Genomic DNA, 19,722 nt, shown 5'->3' on the forward strand with positions numbered 1-19,722 from the left:
GTGCCTTTCAGGTGAACGACAGCCACTGACCGACAAGAACAAAACCGACCCGGGAAACTTGGGCGAAAGCCTCGATCCTGTGTATCAATCCGTGAATCCGTGAATGCTTCCCAGTAGGGTAGAAAGTGCCATGCATTGCTTCTTAGATTTTCAGCACAGATTGGCTTCACTTACGGGACGAAACCTCTATCCCAAATCCCCGAATCTCCTCACACTTCTAGTGATTCAATCTTGTCATATCCAGTCTTTTCTTAATGATAACGATGGTTCAGCTTTACTTTTTCCGCACCGCATGCTAAGTGGTCTGACCGGTCTCATAGGATTCTGCATCATAGTGTGGCTTCGCCTATGAATTATTCCCCTGAGCTAACTTGGCGTTTGTGGCATTACCCTGAGTCCTTTGTTTTCCTAGAAAATCAGGTATGAATTTTGATGCGCTGGACTCCCTCGTTCCATTGGCCGCGGTGGCACTGCATGGGAATCAGCTTCACTATAATTTCATTTGTGCCAAACGCGATGGATCTCTTACTGCTACGAGGTCCCCATGCGTTAGTTGGAGTTACTGCAAACCTCGATATTAACAGCGCTTAATACCATCTAGTGTGCAGAATACCGTGAGGAACTATCACACTAGTAAGTTTCGGTAAGTAATAAAACAGATCCCAGCTGCTGACGCCGACAATTTTGTGACATTGGAGCATTTACATAGAAGTAGGCGTAGCCTTTCACAGATGGAAGCGTGCATTAAATGACACGATCAAGTCAGTGCAATCTCAGCACCGCGGACATTGAGATATCGGTGACGGTGGAAAATTGGTGGTGTATGGATAGTAAGGCGGAAGTTGTGGTTAAAAAACTGTGGGCGAAAAGATGACGGAAATTGCACCTCTAAGGTGCTGAAGTGACACTTGAGAGTTTCGAACTAGAAATAACAACAGTAAAGGAATTTGGGATCCTGTTTAGCGGCTGATAAGCTGAAGCCATGGGTGGTGAAATTATGGTGAACAACCACACTAAAATCGAAGTTCGAAGGAAAGCAGTTCTAACCGATCAAACTTGTGCCAAACTATTAAGATGCTTGAAACTCGGGAGGTAAAACCAAGGCCAAAGGTTATTATTTATCGGGACGAAACGACCAAACACGGACAGAGCACAGTGCAATGTGCTAGGAGGATGGCATGGATATGTTTGACCTGAGTCACAATAGTATGCACAGCAAGTAGATGTACTTTCAAAGTGTAATGTAGTATATTGCAGTTGTATTTCAATACACCAGCGGTGGAACCTACCAGAATGCATCTGAACCAAAATTCGTGCAGAACGAACTTCACTGTAAGCGTGGGTGTCAATATATTCGGATTCATCCTGGGGCACTCTGGTACCCTTGACTGTGAATTTTTGTCTTTGTGTACCTTGTATGAATATGTTTTCAATTGACGTCACGCAGGTTTAAGGCAGACTGCCTCCAGCCACAGGAGCTGCTGCCGGGGAGTTTTGTGATGTGAGCTTATTAGATGATGACAGCTACGATATAACTTGGAAGGTAAATGCATTAATAGCATTTTTTACTATGGTTGACAGTAGTGAGTTGCAGCACGCATAAAAATACATGCAATGCGAAATCTGGAACAAGTGAGAGGAGGAACTTATCGTCTGTGACAGTTCCTTGGTGAAGGTCCGGACCTCGAGAACGTATTTTCTTCGCAGTATGGCTGCAACACGTGTTCCATGGACTTGTGGAGTGTGGTTAACTACCTGCCGTCTGAGCAAGCGAGTCTATGTCGATCGTTTGTATATTCCTGTATATAGGTACATTTGCGTGAATGTATCAGCGCCTGAGTTGTTACTACGATTACTAGACGGTACAGAAGTCAATGTCACCCTGGTGCGACGTCGTTTATGCGTGTAGAAAAATGCGAGCCTCGTGATGTAGTGAGCGACAATTAGCTGAACGGTCAAGTATGTGGGCAGAGGGATATCTTTAAGCCACAGCGGTACTTTACCGAAACATACCCAGTCAACACCACCACAGATTGTGCGACAAAAGAGTACGAACGACAATGGGCCACTGACACTGGAAAAGAACAGTGAGGAAAAAGGAATTAAAAATTAATCAAGAAGTTAACCTGGACAATAGCTCGCAGCGTAAACGCGAGTCCATATGTTTAGGGCTTCAGCTTACAATTTCTGTCCTTTGCAGGCTTCTAAACCCTGTAGAATATCGAGGAAACGAGCATTCAAACGCATTTTGAAAAAGTATTGATGCGACATGCGATCTGAGTATTTGCTCCATGGTATTGTTAAACACAATGAGTAGGACGATTTCCGATGATCTCCACTGCGTTTAACCCAGTCTAGTTTGTTAGATTATCACCTAAAAATTCCCTCAACCTGCCTCTCCCACTTACCTACCAGAGTGAATCAGGTGCAGCTTATCTGAGTCCTTCGGTTTTCCGCGGCCCTCAAGAATGCAGAAAACGAGACAATCTGACCCCTCAAACGACATTTTTCTATTCGCACCAACAAGCCATCTGCAGTGTCTTTAGCGTAAGGCGCCAGTTTCTCCGCGTGATTCCCCGATTGAGTCCAGAATAACGCACAGTTCGCAAGTACCCACAAGCGCGAGAGCCCACTGGTAACTTAAGTCTTTTTAGCAGTAAATCCTTGGACAGGTGTGAGAGATCAGGCACGGAACCTTGCACAGTTCCACTGATATCGACAATTCATTCCAAAGCATCTTCTTAAGACTTAACTCTTATGTACCTAGTCTACTTAAGAACCACTCATCGAGGCACAGAGCACATCTTAAATAGAAAAGCTCCCAGTTTTTGGAAGAAAACCGTGGGTGTTTGAATTAACCGTTTTCCGAAACTCAAAGTGTCCCGTTTCAACGTCGTCGATTATTATGTACGAATCCTGTGTGTGAAACCTCCGTAGGTTATGGGGAAATTTCAGCATCATCCTTTTGGAAAATCATATCGAACTATCATAACCGTTTCCGCTTTAGTTCGCCGGTTGTGTTTATCCTTTAGGTGTTTTACTAACCCTCTCCGCCGCTAGTGATAGAGTAGATAATACGTATAACGTATGGTATGGTAATGCTTATTGCCCTAAAAACCGCAAAGTTCTTCATGCGGGAAAGTGTCCCGCTGTTATAGCAGGCTACTGCACCACGCAAGAAAGAGCCACCGAGAACCACACGAAAAACCGGAACCGCATTTCGCAGCAAAGTTTTGGGATTCTTGAGCTGCTAAGGCTCGTACGAAACGCAGCTTTAGAAAGTTGAAACCACTGATCCAAATGAGAGGCGAAGTTGCCTGTCGTAGATCTACCAAGCTTGACAGAATGAGAGGCCCACACTCGCATTGGTGGTCAACAATATCACATGGTGCAAGCCGATAAAAATTTTCTGTTCGACACAACGCCTGTGACGAAAGCAGTTACCGAACAACGAATCTGCCATCAGGTTGACAACTCAACTCCAATTGGACTCTGGCATGCGAAATGGGCAACATGCTGAATCTGTGAATGCATTTAACTCAGCCTTATTGCGCGCGGTGTACTGAGTTCCTCCCTCCGGTGAGACCGTCCCGATGGCAGGATTTCGTGCGCCCTCTAGGCGTTTCATAGTACAAACACCTCATGGTCCACCACAGTTTCGGAAAATCGTGGTAATAATATGATCACCTATCGCATAACCGTTTGGTGCATATAGTGTCCACCGGCTACCGGGTTTCCTACGCCAGCCTTGTACCCATTTCAGCTTCTTTCTAGAGTGGAATGCGCCACATATACCAAATCAATAAAGGTCACATGCCGGAACTCGGAAGGACAAACGTCACTCCAACATCGACCAGACTACGACGGCGAGGGATGCCAAGTTCAAAGGTCACGTGGGCATCCGCGAAAGAGGACACGGGATAAAAGAACAACCAGTGGAACCGCCCGACAGAATAACTAATCGCGGTCAAAGGTCATCACCGGCTACCAGCACGTATACCAACACACACGTAACACTGCTGAACGCACAACCACTAGCCCACCGCTACGCACAACTACGCACTGATGATGTCACCTCGATTGGTGATGAAGCGTTCGCAACCAAATTGCCCAGCTCAGCGAACAAGCCAACGACTGTCTACGCTACCTGAGCTACCGACATTATTCTCTGTAGAAGACCTGTAGCTTTCAGGTGATGGTCGGTCACTGGTTTTGTAGATTGGCGTGAAAATCGCTCACTGCTAAGAGGAGGGATGGCTGCCTTCTTAAAGCAGCTGACGAAACACCACGAACAAACACTAGACGGAAGTGATTTGCCAGTGCAAAACACATTCTTTCGGGATCCTTGTCCTGTGCGTTATCTAGTGAGTGCGAAGTCTTATTTAATGAAAGCGCTCTGCTAAATGGCTTTTGTCAGCACCGCTGAAAAAAGTCCACTTCATCTGACGCGTTTAAGCTCAATAAATGAGGCTTTTTGAGCGTAAAAATCACCTACCAACAGGGATGAGTACATTTATAGCTAGAGAAGTGTTGCTCAAGGGTTCTTATGGGGAATTGGTCGTCTTCCGGAGGTCTCAATGGCTAACGGTAGACAACACCGAGAAGGAGTGAACCGGGCTCTAGCAAGAAAATTCGAAAGCATAGTGAATGGCAAAAAGGTGCAGAAATTAGTATCAGGGAGGGCATTTTAGATAGGGAGAGCCGCACGTACATATGAAGCAACAACACCAGCCCCCCACGTTTCGAGTCGGGCCGCAAAACAGCGTAGCCGCCTACCGAGATCGTTGCGTCAGAGACACCCGGTGTGAGTCTAGACCCTGTGAGTCCGATTATGGACGGCTTTTTAAAATAATTGACTGTCTAATATCAAAACTTTTGTTTAAAATGCTGAGGCGGTTTGGGAACAAGCATTCGACACTGCCTCTTCTACCTCCCAAGGTAAGGGGCCGAGAAATGTATAACCAGATACAGTAGCAGACTTAATAGCCCTACTTTGGGGTTTGAGGTCAAGGTTCAGAAAGGGCCTACTTGTCTGCTTCCTGTCTTGGTGGTTTTGGGGGCTGCTTTCCACCTGCAGTTTCCTCGCCAATGGGAACCCGGTTCTTGCAGGTCTTTCACATTTGATGACGAAGTTTTTCCCGTGGGCGAAACTTTCGACCACTGCTACTTGCAGCTCTTTTAATACCGCATTTTAGATGGGTAAATTCGCTGTTCTTAAAGGATTTGGGGGCAAGCTTGCCTCTGTATGGCTTTTTTAGCGTTCTGCGGGAATCGGTTTAGAAAGGTATCTCTGTGAGGCCATGAGGGCTGGGTGGCAGCACCGAGAAGTACTGGTGACACGTCCATGAGGCTCGTCTTTGCAGAATAAGGCATTTCGAGGCCAGCCGACCATTATCTGATGTGACTCTTATGCAGGTTGTTTCGCTGAAATCGCCTTTATTTTGTGTTAGTGTAGGCTCCCGAGTCACTTGCGACCGAATGGCGGGTGCACACAAATAGCCGCCAAAATCAAAGCAGTGTTATCTCATACACCATGTGGCCATTGATTACGGTCGACTGCCTTCATGGCTTGCTTAAAACAGATGTTTATCCGAACAAGAGAACAGTCGGCCTCCACAACCTCGATTAAAGCCCGATTTGAAGAGGTGTGAAGCACCCCTTTACAAACTTGAACGGAATAATGGTGTGCGCATACTAAAAGCCTTGTTTTCCTGTTCGGTGAATCTAATGAAGGTCGTAGCTTGATCACTACGCTACAATCAATATACATTGATATAACAGGGCGGGGCGAATAAAGGGGATCTTCCCCAGGTGGTATCAGAGAATCCAGACCCAGCCAAGCGGTTGGTTGTTTGATGAAGATTGTGCAGTCCAGTCACTTTGCACTGGGATCGCATGCGGTTAACGCATCTGTACCGGATACGCAGTGTCCGAGCAATCGCACCTGACCTTGAGATTCAAATTTCCCTCCGTACGAAATTTGTCACATATCTTGAACGATGGTGTGTTGTACATAGGGGGCAGGATTAGTGGATCAAAAAAGGTGGTCAGTAAAAAATCAAACCCTTCTCCCGAGCTAACATCCCGGTACCGCCCTGACCGTACGTTAATTCCATGGAGTATAAGGGCACTGTGGATCAGCAAGGGCCTTGCCTTTATCCGACAACGATGTTGAGTCATTAACGGGATCGGCGCCGTTAGGCGAGTAATTAGTGCGTGCTCCTTACATAGGCGCCTGTCCGCACAGCCCGGTACACAGATGATGGGTCAGTTTCTGGCAGGCAGGACTGAAGCGGATTGGTGTCCCTACAAATCTATAAGAATGGACTACTTTGGATCCTTTAAGATCAAACGATGAGACTTGGTCCGAACCTCTGGTGGATATGTGCCCCGCGAGAAATGGCCTCCACGGGTAGTGGACAGTTGTGAGGCGAGTCCAGATGGCTTAATGAGGACCCTGAGTGTTAAAACGGCGGGCGTCGTTCTTGAGGGAGATACTAGGACGGTGTTTACTAGGAGGATAAGACTAGGCCTATACTCCAGGGAAGCCGGCATTTGTGCCGGGAGTGAACTCAAACCGTTAGTGTCGGTGGCCGATGGAGCACCTCAGAATGAAGCTGAGCATAGGTAGAATGCAAGAATTGTTGCGTCCGCTGAGTCAACGCGAAGAAGTTGGCGGGTGTATCGTCTATTACTCTGGCATTTGAAATTCCCCAAGTTTCTTCTGTCCCTATTTGTAACCCCCGCTCCAATTTTGCGTTTAGTGAGTGTATATTAACTGGTGTTTGTTTGCCCATACCAGTTTACTTATTTGGCCTTGAGATCAACAGTGGCCCGTCATAATGATAACTGTACGCAACGTCGCTCTTGTCGGCCACTTATAGTAGCTACAGGGCTCTACCCATGCTTATAGCTAACCATAAGGTCCTAACAATACACAATGGACTGATCCAACGAATAATGAGGGTCGTTCATAATCATAACTGTCGTCCGTCTGCCAGGCCTATACCTAAAAACACAACCACCCTTGGAGAATTATATTTCTATTCACTAATTGCATCGGAACAGGCGTAATGTGTAATCAGTCAACTTCAGGAGGCCGCTTTCGCTTGACAGGGTTTCTGAAAGGAAAAGTGTGTATTCTATTACGAATTGCTATTTTGGGCTGCAGTCTCACCCATTCATAGTGCTTTTAAACAGACCTTTTCGACACTTTCTCCATTGTTAGTCTCAAACACAGGTATGGCCATCTGATTATCTGGTTTGAATAGCAGCAATAAAATACTGCGCCGCCTCGAAGAACCTGGCAATATCGTTCAACTGTGCTGGGCTTATTTTAACGCGATTCTTTGATGATTCTTAACCACGACGACAAACCTAAATGATAAATCCAAGATGTTCATGTACGGAACTGGCCACGAATTTAAGTAAGACACCGCGATGACGGTACTCTGACTGCCATAGCCGGTTAGAGGGCTAATCCGTGATCCATCTTATCTCCAATATTTCCCAACAGAGCCTGGTTCATGCGGCCATAAGGCCGTCCTGATTCGCTGTGCCAGAACTTAAAAGTAGTGCTAATTAACCCACAGAATCGTCCAATAACACTATCAAGGGGTCGGCATACTGGTGAAGATAAAACACTGCTTTCGCCCGATATAGTGTGCTAACCATCACAAATAAACTTACTAGCTGTGACGAATTCCTCGGCTTTGTTCGGCCGGAAGCCTGCCGCAACGACGGCAAGCCCTTCTGATACATGTCACGAATGTTTGCTGCGCGTAAAAAGAGGGCATAATTTTCGTTCATGAAATCTTCAGATCATTTCCAAATCCGATGTAGAAAACGCGTAAAGAAATAACCTTTCCGCAGTTTCCCACTACCTTGGGTGAGAATACACGCGGATATATTTGTGGCCCTTGTAGCGTGAAATGTCAGGAAGACAGCGGTGCTTGACGTTCACGATGATATAGTGACGGCAATTGCCAGTTCTATAATCCGAAAATATTTAAAACTTATATTACTGGAACTACGGGGCGCACAGGGCACGTTCTCTCATGCTGGGTGACGCAGGACAGAAGACCAGAACGGAACAACAACTTGCGTATATTGAAACCGAAACTACAGGCACAAGTGAAGCACAGGTGCAGCAATAGCTGAAGGTCACTTAAAGTGGTATACAATCGGGACACTTCTCCTTGTCTGGGGCGTGTTGGGAATGTATGTATTAGAGAGAGGGTCACGTTGAGCCATAAGATAAACGTGTAAGCAGGTACAGTCAATCTCCATTGTGCTGCACCAATACAAGTCATGCCATGTCTGTCAAGTCATTTTGTCTGTCAAGGCCATGCCCCCGGAGCAACTAAAACAAGCGATTGTGTGCCAACGACGCCAATTATTAAAACGCATGCAAGAAGATCCTGGCACATCAATCTAGTGCACTTCTAAATGATCAAGTATAAGAAAATAAGATGTCTCAGGCTACGTGCACAACATAACAGGCATTTATAGGGTGCATGTGACTCCAAGTCAGGTGAGTCCAGATGGAGGAATTCTTCGATGGTGCCCGATGCTGGTCCATTTTCTAGAGTAGCTTCACGGGGTGTCTGCATAGGCAGGAGTCCTTTGAGATTTCGTGGCTGCCTCCATAAGTTTCGAGAGTATCTGGCTAACTTGTCCCTGTTGCAAGCAATGTTTTTGATAATTCATTTGCGTTTTTGATCCTATTGTTGCTTCAGTTTTTGTAATGGCCCACTCAAAGTTTTGTAACGCGGCAGACAATATTCCCACATGAGAAAGGGTCGCGCAATTGGGTACTACAGGCAGTTTACCCAAGCTATTAAGTGCTAATGCCTGATGGAGTGTAGACTTCTTTATTCCAGTCTGAACCGGCCGTAGATCGGTGATGTCTCTGAAAGAAGTTACATGGTTTGCACTAAATCGCGACGCAAAATAGCGTGACAAACAGTAAAATGAAACAAAATGCGGCGGAAAACGGTTTTCTCTGCATTTATGAGCTTGAACCGCATCCTCACCGGCAGTTCTTATCTGCTGAGCCTGAGGAGTGCCCTACTAAAGCTTCACCAGTTTGTCGTGCTTCACACGTGTTTCCTTTGTTGAAAGTCAGTCACATATGGCGTCAATGGGCCATTTCATCCATGGCCGAAACCTCATGGGTTTTATCCTTGATGCCTGCATATTGATGAGTGCACTTCACCAACAGATCGGTGTTTTTTGTCGAAATGAACAAAGTGAGTGTACCGCTGAACACATTTTATGCGCGCTACAAATGCACGAGCAAGCGACTATGCTGGCCCTGGATTGCATAGTGCAAAAGAGCCACTATTTTTCAGGCGGTAAATTACCAACTTATTTAATCCAGCGCACCTTCTCCCGCATCACTCGCATGGACTTCAGAATACTCTATAAGACCTATATAAGACCGCTTCTTAAATATACCAACCAGATTGTTTTCGCAGGACGGGAGAAGGATGTAACCCTCATTGGGCGTGTAAACGAAAATTGCTACTGGCCTTGAATCCATGGACTCCGAAACACGCCTCGCTATGCCTGACCTGAATGAAGCATTTTCATCTCCGAGGGGAACTAATCCCTAATTATGCCCTGTTTGAACAGGGTTTCGTCAACAAGCTTTTCACCGATGAATCATCTAGTACACCTCAGGCATATGGTAAGAAGATTTTCAAGCTTAGAGTTTACAATTTAACTGGGTAAATTTTTCTCATTTTTGGGTGGTTGCCGCGTGGAAAAAATTTCATCGGATGGTTGCTGACACTATATCTAGTACTGTTACGCGACTCCTCGCGCAGACAAGCTAACTACCCCACGCAGTGCGACCCTTTTTTCCGCTTGGATGTCTCAGGTGAACGCCAGCCATTGAACGAAAAACAACCATACACAGGGATCCTATGTGAATCTGTGACTCCTGCGAAATGCAAAGCTCGGTATGGTCCGCCACTGCGTATAATGCAGTACCATTTTTTTCAAGCTTTCAGACCTTTGAATCTGTCGCTGAACTCAAAAGTCAAACAGACAAAAATTGGAGATTTTTGTTTTATACTCCTAAGCTAATCTAAGTAAACCGTAGTACATTCCCATCGTATCAAACTTTACTATGATTATTGAGGCCCCGCCGTGTAAATCGTTGCATAACTGTTTCTTTCATTTCGCTCCATTCGCCATGAAACTGGCAGCATCAATGAAAACGTTCTAGTCCCAATCACTGAACATTCGACCTCATAGATACGCACATTCCCACTGAACTTAATGACCTTCTGTTTCAGTTTTAATCGGCCAATTGAATTGATGTGCGTAGGTAACTCAAGCCACCTGTTTTGATGACACTATCAGTGGTCGTGGCTTGCTCCAGAGTGTAGTACATGGTGTCTGCAAGTTTGCTTAATTTATATGTAGCTATTTGGGATGTACAACCTTATTTATTGAGCTTCGGTCCATGAGCTAACTGTCTGTTTTCCATTCGCAGAAATTATCCCGAACACATTCTTTGGGAGAATTACTGTTACCGGGGCTACCATAGCGTTCCTATGTTGCGGATATTTCCTCGTTCCATCATCCAACTATCATCAATTTATCTAGTACATCCGTGTTTCCCAGATCACGCGACTCGCCCGCCTTGCAAGGACACAAATCGGATGACAAACACTGTCCCATTTGCAATCTCGGCCGACAAGAACCATTTTCGGCTTTGTACGCTTCAGAACGATTTTGTGTATTATAAACACGTCAAACCCTCTTTTTTATAGGAAGACACAACAGTCACCACACATGGGCGCACGCAGGGGGCAGGGCGTCAGCCAAACACGTCAAGTACACGGACAATTACGGAACACATGTAGCAGCCATACGGTAGAGAAAACACGCTCCCGCCGTCTGGGCTTTCACATGGGGACTTTCATGAGTTATCCGCAAACGATAAATCACATTTTGACTTAGTCCATTGTTCAAACTGTATTTATTTTGTCATGGTGCAACTAGTGACTGTAAACTACTATCTACCATGGTCAAAACTTCTGAGGTATATCATGTCTACAATCAGCTGTGCATTAACACATTCTACAAGAAAGCCTGCCACTGGGAGTATTCTACCACAAAGTGATTTGTGGGAGATTTTTGAAGGGAATTTGGAAGTGAAGTTTGAAAGCTTCGCATAACATCGGGTCTTAACTGAGATTGACCACTGAAGCAATAGACATCTACTATCGGTGTGTAAATCTTAGTTGCGCTCAGTTATCCAAAAAAAACCTAATTGAGGAGGAATCTTTTATTGTGTTGGCCCCGTTATCTAGCGAGCAGTTTAACAGTAACTGGTCCATCTATAATTTTTTTTGTCAAAAGCGGCGTGGAGATCTCGATGCTTTTTCAGACATATCTGCAAAATGCACGCAGTTGTGTGGATTGCAGCAGATTAGCTTTTCGGAGATCTAAACATCACTGATAAATCATAGGATTTTTACACGTGACGTTAGCAACTTGTTCATTAATTTATACCACTTGTCTTATTATACCGATACCCTAATGGACATACTGTCAGCATTGTTGCCTACAATGGTCTCTAATTTTCCAGATAGCAGCTGTATCAGTTACTTGCTTGTCGTCTTTCTTCTACTGTATGGACAAGCAAAATACGGCCCATGTACATCTTACATCTGGCAACGCTTGACCGACGCCCGGTTACAAAATGCCAGAGATGGTCCAGTTATGGCAACTGCTGGCAGCGGTCTTGACAGAATCCTGGTAACGATTCATATGTAGACCAAGCAATGATTACAACCTCGGTTGATTTCACCGCGTCTGTTATTCACTCCTAGGTCCTGAGGGATACCATGCTTCACAAAAGTTTTCTTTCCGATTACATACACTGATGCACTTAATGTACGTGCTCATTTGATACAACACCGTATCCTACTTTTTTCAGATGCATTTTTGTCGTTGTGACCCATTTCTCCACACATCGTTCCTGCTGAGTCGATCAGTCGTAGTATGCGATACTGTTTTTTTCCGGTCTCAGGTTTGTTTCTGGTGCTTGGAGATCTTGGGGATCTAGCCTGCTTCATTCAGGCCACCAAAAACTATGTGGCCAGGTATGACTAGACAGTCACTGGCTGTATTCGATATCAGCTAGACAAATGCCACAGTTACCCCGTGTCAAAGCCGAGACTATTTAGGTTCTAGGGTTCACAATGTCTGAGAAGTACTGAGGATTACTCAATGTCATGCAGTTAACGGTGACTGATGTACTATAAATGGTTAGCTACTTATGGAATTATAATTTCGACTATGATTTATGTGGGTTTTAGATGGATTCCGCTCTGTTAAATGAGCTTTTGCATTCAAAAACCACGTGGTTATGTTTGAAAATTGCAGCAGCGGTTGGATTGGGATACTACTGCTTGCCACTACTGAGGGATCATTTTCTATTCAAATGTCAACCAGAGTGGATGAGAGAATACCATGGAATTATACAGGGACTGGAACAAAGGGTATTCGCTCACCTTGAAGATTATAAACGACAAAAGGTTAGTTGCGCCCAACTATCTTTGACCAGCGAAGCATCAGCGTCAATATTGATGTTGTCGTTGAGGATAACGAAGTATCTTTAGGGTTGATTTCGAATGTTTTGCGGCACAAGCTTAGCTGAAGAAGAAATTTGTTAAGTGTGCTGCGCCGTACTTTTCAATTTAGCTTGACTCAGCTGCCTGCCTGCCTGCCTGTTTGGGCCACTCAGGTGGAATTTTTTTCTTCGTTGCGTATTCATCAAACGAGAGCAATCGGATACCCATTTTTCGTTCGCCTGTTTTATCGGGGATTTCTACTCTACCCATGTCCAATATGCTAGAATTGCGATGCCAAGGATAAGACAAGGTGTCCCAAACCAAAATATGATTTTCATACTTGGGAACCCAAAATTTAACCCCCATCTATTTCTCCACTGTTGAGGAAAGTCAGGTGTGGGAAAATCGTGCATTTCAAACCATCTTCACAAGCTGTGAAGTAGCAAATAAATACTTTCATTCAGATGCGGGCGTAATCCCACAAGCATATGGATAGGATATAACTTTTAGAGAGTTTCTGGTGGCCAATTGGTGTTATGACCGAAATGAACTTCAATGTGCCGAGGTAAGACGAAATTATAATGGAATGCTTCTAACAGGTAAGTACATTGAGACCTAGAATGCAAAAGTGAAATAAGAGCAAAGAATTGTGAGATACTGGGATCACTAACGTCAAGCAATTAATCCTGCACTCTCAAAGAATGAATTTTACGGAGTATGGTGGCTGTTGTAAAAAATCTCGTTAATACCTTGCTTTAGAAGTTGGTGGGGGTTGCGGAGTCTACTGCAGCTCTGTCTTACCACAACTTTTCTCGGATTGCTACAAGGAGAGCTTCCATCTTAAACTCCTACTGAGGTTGATTCATTCACCACTTGCTAGTAAGTCAATTCAATTCAGTTCAATTTATCGGCTATCAACCGCGCGTCATTGGCACATTGGCTCCAGCTGCTAAAGTTTGGATCACCGGAAAACGGAAATGTGGGACGTACAACCAAGCCTTGGAGGCGACGGCATATTCAATTTATTCGGAAATCGAGTAGCTAGGCATGGAAGACGATAGCTTTGATGCACAGACGCCACTGACTGCGCGATTGGGCCATTTCTGCCACTGTCATTAACCATTGGTGATTTGAATCCCAGGGTTCCCATCCAGGGAGGCGACAGTTGCCCACCCAACTAATTTTACTGGAGCCTTTCTATCAAACTAAGGAAAAAAACGGATGTCTGTACACTAAACTAAAAGAAAAACCTTGGTTTCTAATCCCCGCGGATGGGCTAAGTGGCAGTCTTTCCAGATTATCCTCTCCTTCGATCTTGGCACCAGGTCGACCTGTTATCTACATGGGCATACATTTCAACCGTGTTTCCTGTTCGCTCTTCCTATGCAGAAGTCCAACTGAGATGATTATGGAACAAGTACCATCAAGTCATGCTATCTTTAAACTAGCAAGCCGGCCATGTACTTGTTTGGATGGCACCCAAGTTTGTTATACACTGTCCTCTTAGGTTTTAGCAATCTGTTTAAGTTACAGGCGTTTAAAATATGGACTTTTTGGTACAAAACAAAAAAGACTGCAGTTCTACAAGGCATAGAACTTCTTTGAGGAGAATTGTTACATAAAACTAAACTCCAGGACCTTTACAGTGACTGTACTGTGCTGCATAAGCGACAGTTGCAAAACGCGCACGAACTCTGAGACGATCGTGCAGCAATGACGTACCAAGTAGTTGTCACAGCTGCACTAAGTGCAGTAGCGGAATCCGCTGTCCTCTTTTTGATACGAAATAACGAAGGGCTTTGTGCTACACAAATGAACGGTGCATCCAAGTTATTAAAAATGAATATTCTTCGCTTTCCACCCCCAATAAGTTGCATCACTGATACAGAAAAAGACCAAATTTATAGACGATTGAAGGAGCTTCTAAAAAAGTTGCGTTGCACTGGCGTCGCAATGTTAGAGATAATAGTGTTAAAGTTAAAAGAAAGCACCCGAAGCTCCATAACCAGCGAAGTGACAATAGAGAGCAATTCGATCATTATGAGCACAAGACCGTCCGTGTCCACTTAGCCCTATTCCGCCAAGGACCTCGCAGCTTTATCAGAGAGGCTTTGTTCAAGATTGCTCATCACACTGGGTAGCATTCACTGGTCAAAACAGGCTCCCGTTCGTCTACGAACTGCGGTAAATTCCACTGTGTGACGCAGGCACCACATCTGACAGATCGACAGCACTGAAAGTCGCACAGATATATCCTTACTAATTACTCCACATTTTTATGGCTACCTGCTCCATAATATATCGAGTGGCTGGCCTCACTCAACTATTGCAATGGTCCTAGCATAACTATCAAGACGAAGGGGAAGCAAGCACTTTTGTTTTAGTCAGTTGGAATCATTGCCATTCGGCCGACAGCACCCATAACATTGTCCGCAGCTGGCTCAGAATGAAAAGCAAGAGAGTTACAGGAAATGACAGATGCACTTAATGAACCAAACCAAATAGAGCAGGCAAACATGCCATGTAAAACCTCCCAACGTAGTAGAAATTTCGGCAAAGGAAATCATTTATCATAACAAGAAAAAAATGGCAGGCCCAAAACAGACCTAAACAAACGGATAGAGTGCTAGATGATTTACATGACAGCAGGAGGAGGAGTGCTATATCTTATCTAAAAGCAAGGTAGTGGCACCGCTGCCAAGCTGCTCATAACACAAGAGTAAAGCCTTGAACTTCTAGCAAATAGGTCACTTGTTAGAATCCGTTTGGAAGTTCATGGGGCCCGCGCCGCTAGTGTATTTCTCGGCTTTTCAGCGTAGACTGACTTCAGCTGCAGAATGAAACTGATGAATTCTTGAGAAGCTACAATCGAACCGACGTAGTTTTCTTCTCTCAACTTCTTGATATGGAGACTTGACAACCCTATGTATTCTGATAGTGGTACTTGGAGATTTTCTATTTTGGGAAGAAGAATATATGTATAGGTAAGTCGATAAATGTTGCAGATTTAACTCCTAGCTATCAATGCACATTGCTGAATCAAATTCTGCTCTTCTCACGAACACCTTACTGAGGTTTCTTTTCAGACACAGAAAACAGGCAAAAGCTATTACTCCGTTTAATTCCACTATGCTGTTAACTCTCCGAATTTCCTCCCTCGTTTATACACACAGCCATAGGGAGTTGTGGTGTCCTGATCCCTATTGCGAAAAACCTGCCATTAACTACAGGTATAACATTCCGTTTTAAAATGTCGAAAGACAAAGCTATATAAACCCCTCTCGTTTGTCATAAGGAGAGCGTTGTGTTTTGATAACAGCCTTGATGACATAAAATACGACCGGTTTTGAGGTATTCAGCTTCTAAGGTTTGTTTCCGAATGAGAAAATGGATACAAGACCAAAATATAGCGTCGTCAATTGGTAGACCGTCATCTTACCAAGCAGCTCACCCGCAGCCTCTGAATATCCCATGAGTTTGGCTGGTTGGACAACTGGATTACAAATCACAAAGCCAAAAAACACAGTGCCTCAGATTATGAATTGAATTTCATAAGTTTGTTATTTTTCACTGCTTTCCTAATCAGTCAGCCATATCCAATCCATAATATTTCTTGGCCACGTGGTTTGACCTCGCAATTACGGTGGCAAGAAAAGTTTACCTGCCTCTTAAGGGGGAGAAATACATTCAAATTCCAGCNCCTCTTAAGGGGGAGAAAATACATCAAAATTCCAGCAGGAATGCACTTTAATGTGTAGTGCATTACAAAGGAACAAAGGTATTCCGGAAATGGTCTAAGTTGCTGCCCACATACATACTTCAAGGGTTCAGGGAATGCAACAGAATGTCTATTAATTTCAACATAAAAGCAAGGGACGAAATATGGCATGTTTCTGATTCAACTATCTCCAAATAAATGTGCTTGATGGCTGGAAGTAGTTTGATGTCATTAAGTAGAGTTCAGAGAACGCTCTTTTGCACTCGCTCCGAAACGGACGAATATAAACAAGCTTTTGGCCCACACGTCATCAGAGCAATTTCTGAAACTAGGAACGTATTCACGTATCTTTAAGTGTTAAAAGAACTCGACTATCGGAGGAATGAAATTATTTTCAGTATGATGAAATATTTGAACTAATGGAGGTTTACTTCAATAGACTGCGATATACCCTTTGTACTGGCTATGGGTTTTTGCTTAGATTGTTAGATGAATAAATCAACAGTAGTACTATTTACGCGAGACTGACCGAGCCATCTATACGATACATTAATTTATGTTCTCTCAGACTTTTAGGAACAGGTAAGAAGAGATATTATTTCAACAAAAATCATGTAATTCCCCTTTCCCTATGTGCAAGGTATTCTTTTAAAGCAATACTATGATAAATTCCGTATTTCATCTTTGGTTGGTATCCGTCGTTTGATGTCCGAAACTACTGTGTCTTTGCTCGTTAGGAGTGGAAACGTAATTAAAAAAATAATGTGTTCCGTACTATTGTCTCGAGTCGAATGTGATCGACAGATCATTGTTCAGGTGCTATAAAGAATTTATTGGTACATCTTGCTATCCTAGCGCCAACAGTAAAGTCAGCGGGAACTAAATAATGCCACTTCACTTCTCTTTTCTTTCGTACAACAAGCTTAAACCCGGGGCTTACATTCGTGTAATGGAGATCGGGGCAGCAGATGGTTTAACGCTGGAGAATTATCCGAAAGATACTCAACTCGTGGTTGTCGAGCCAGCTACCGGTTTTCGAGAAGCATTCAATCAAAAACTGGATACAGTGAACAGTGCTGAGCCCTATAGCAGTACTTCTAATCAGTCACCAGATGCACATCCTCGAATCGCTTTGGAAGCATGGTATGATGTTCCTGCGGAAAACATCCTGGATAAAGTACTATCGAAGGCTGACAAGCTTGAGGGGCCAGAACGGACAACATCTACTAGACCGATTGATGGACAGTTTGATGCTTTTGTTTCATGCTTCACCTTGTGTTCTGTGCATGATCTGGAAAGGGTTTTGAAGAATGCAACGGAACTGGTGAAACCGGTAGGTTATTTGATGACTGTGACCGTAGTAATGCTTTGTAAAAAAATTTAGACATTCAGTGTGCCCGTCCTTTGTCTGCGCTCTAAAATAGCTCACAGGTGGTATCGTAAAATGTTCGCTCAACGTATTTGTTGACGTATTTGCCTTCTCCCAAAGGATCATTCAGTGTGTTCGCTATAGGTTCAGCTCCTCGGCGAGGGGGTGTGCAATCGAAATCAACTCCAATAGACCACGAAGAAGCGGCATCTTTTGTGGAGTGGTCTGAAGACAATGGTTTAATACCTCCAAACCGTTACATGACTGTGATCATCTGCGAATAATTTTGCACAGAAGGCTGTACGGCATAGCATTCTTATTACCTGCTACTTCTTCACCTTGGACGTCTAGCTCAGACTGTTGAAAAAGTTACCACAACTTAATCTGGTTTGTTAGTTACTGTGCATGTGTGATTTGATGCATCTACCCCAATCTGAAGGGAACGGATACATAAGCCAGTCAGAATAGGTCACTGTTTTTCCGTTACAAACGGCAAAGTCACCCCCAGAACACATCAATCTCACTCAGCCATTCACTGAGGTTTCCCGAAAGGAAAGGCCTACACAAATTCATTGGTCGAGAAAGGTTTACAATAATTCCGACACAACAGTTAAAAAACCAAACTGAGGATTGGTCACTACCATTGCTCAGTTGTTTCTGTTCCATCTGGCTGAGGCTTGGAAACCTGATGTCTGTAGTGTGATACATCTGTCTATTTTGTGTGTTTTCAGGATGGTCTCATTCTGATGTTGGAGCATGTACGCCCACCTGGACTCTTGATGCACATTTATTGCGTTTGTTTACAACCAATTTGGGGGTTCCTTTTCGGCGGATGTAATCTCAATCGGCGATCAGAGAGATATCTGCTGACACATGAAAACATCCGTATTTACTGGGAGCAGGTGTTCTGTGAGGAATTTTACACATGTCACGGATTCTCATTCATGCCAATACAACGCACTGTTGGGTTTGTAGCACGTCGTCTACCGAGCACTCAGTTACCTACTTCTTGTAAAATAACAGGTTGACAATAATGTGAGTTATTCGATCATTCGTTTTACGTTCACCACCTTCGTATCCGAAAATTGATTTAGATAATAAACCAAACAAATTTCACATCATATTATACCTTCCCTATCATATTATTTTGGTGAGCTCCGTGCATCGTGGACGGTATGGATCTAGAAATCCCTGTATGAATTCACATCGCTGTGTCGTAAAAATAGGGAAGTTAGCAAAGCTGTAGATAAATACGGCAATTTTTAGCCAGTATAGGTGTCTGTGCAGGTTTACCAGTACGTTGAACAGGTTATAAATCTAATTCGCACCTTAACGTCACGGTTACTTAACCCTCATCGAGAACCCAAGTTGATCGGGTGGCATGTAAAATTGCAAAGCAGCTTTGTTGGAATTCCTCCCACTTGGGACGGCAGAGGAATAAGCGTATAAGTATTCGAAGTTGGCATAGTCCAATTAAACATCTGTATAGCTAGGTTCCTTTAGGACAAACGGTTTGACAAATTTTCCTGTAAGAGTGGTAATAAAGCCATCTGCTAGTGGCGTCTGCGATGATTATTTCGATAAGCCTCATACCTCCTCGTCGGTCACAGTCGGTTCCACAGAGACCGGTAGTCGGGGACGTCCCTGAAGTTTACGAACAACATTGTTTATTGACTATGCTGACGATCCGTTCGAGTTTCTTCGGTCCTTCACCTTGCCCGGCGTTCACAAACATGAAGTTGTGGTGGGAAATTTGTAACGGCGACAACCCGAAGTTCTTACAGGAGGGCCTGAATAGTCTGTCTGGTTCGGCGTCTTCTTGTCAGCCCGAACGGATGGTTCTATATGCATATCGGTTGCAAAGCGGATGTCAACTAAATACAACTCCGCTTGTGACGCGATAATGTGATGATGAATGATAACCCCTAATTCGCTTAAAACACCAGCGCATATGAATCGGGCTTGCACGGCGACCAGATTCGATTTAGAAGGTCTTCGATGATCCTTCTTCACGTTAAAGCTGGCAAAGTGCACGCAGCGGC

The 19,722-nt window shown here is 44.2% G+C and overlaps 2 protein-coding genes across 2 annotated transcripts in view; both read left to right on the top strand.

Annotated features, from left to right (window-relative positions):
• The window catches only part of T265_13856 (hypothetical protein), a gene marked incomplete at both ends in the record, with an annotated part of 2,665 nt that extends 2,563 nt beyond the window's left edge, over nt 1-102 (top strand). The window contains one exon of the mRNA XM_009170869.1: nt 12-102. Within this exon, the coding sequence (XP_009169133.1) occupies nt 12-100 (89 nt within the window). The remainder of the gene's footprint in view (nt 1-11) is intronic.
• A 10,306-nt stretch (nt 103-10,408) lies between these two features.
• Nucleotides 10,409-18,913, top strand: T265_05769 (hypothetical protein; the record flags this gene model as incomplete). The annotated part of the gene is made up of 3 exons (XM_009170849.1): nt 10,409-12,557; nt 17,234-17,695; nt 18,412-18,913. The coding sequence occupies 2 exons, from the start codon at nt 12,339-12,341 to the stop codon at nt 17,693-17,695; spliced, it is 681 nt and encodes a 226-aa protein (XP_009169113.1).
• Between the last annotated feature and the right edge of the window lie 809 nt (nt 18,914-19,722).

Source organism: Opisthorchis viverrini (assembly GCF_000715545.1).
Source record: "Opisthorchis viverrini unplaced genomic scaffold opera_v5_106, whole genome shotgun sequence".
Lineage (NCBI taxonomy): Eukaryota > Metazoa > Platyhelminthes > Trematoda > Opisthorchiida > Opisthorchiidae > Opisthorchis > Opisthorchis viverrini.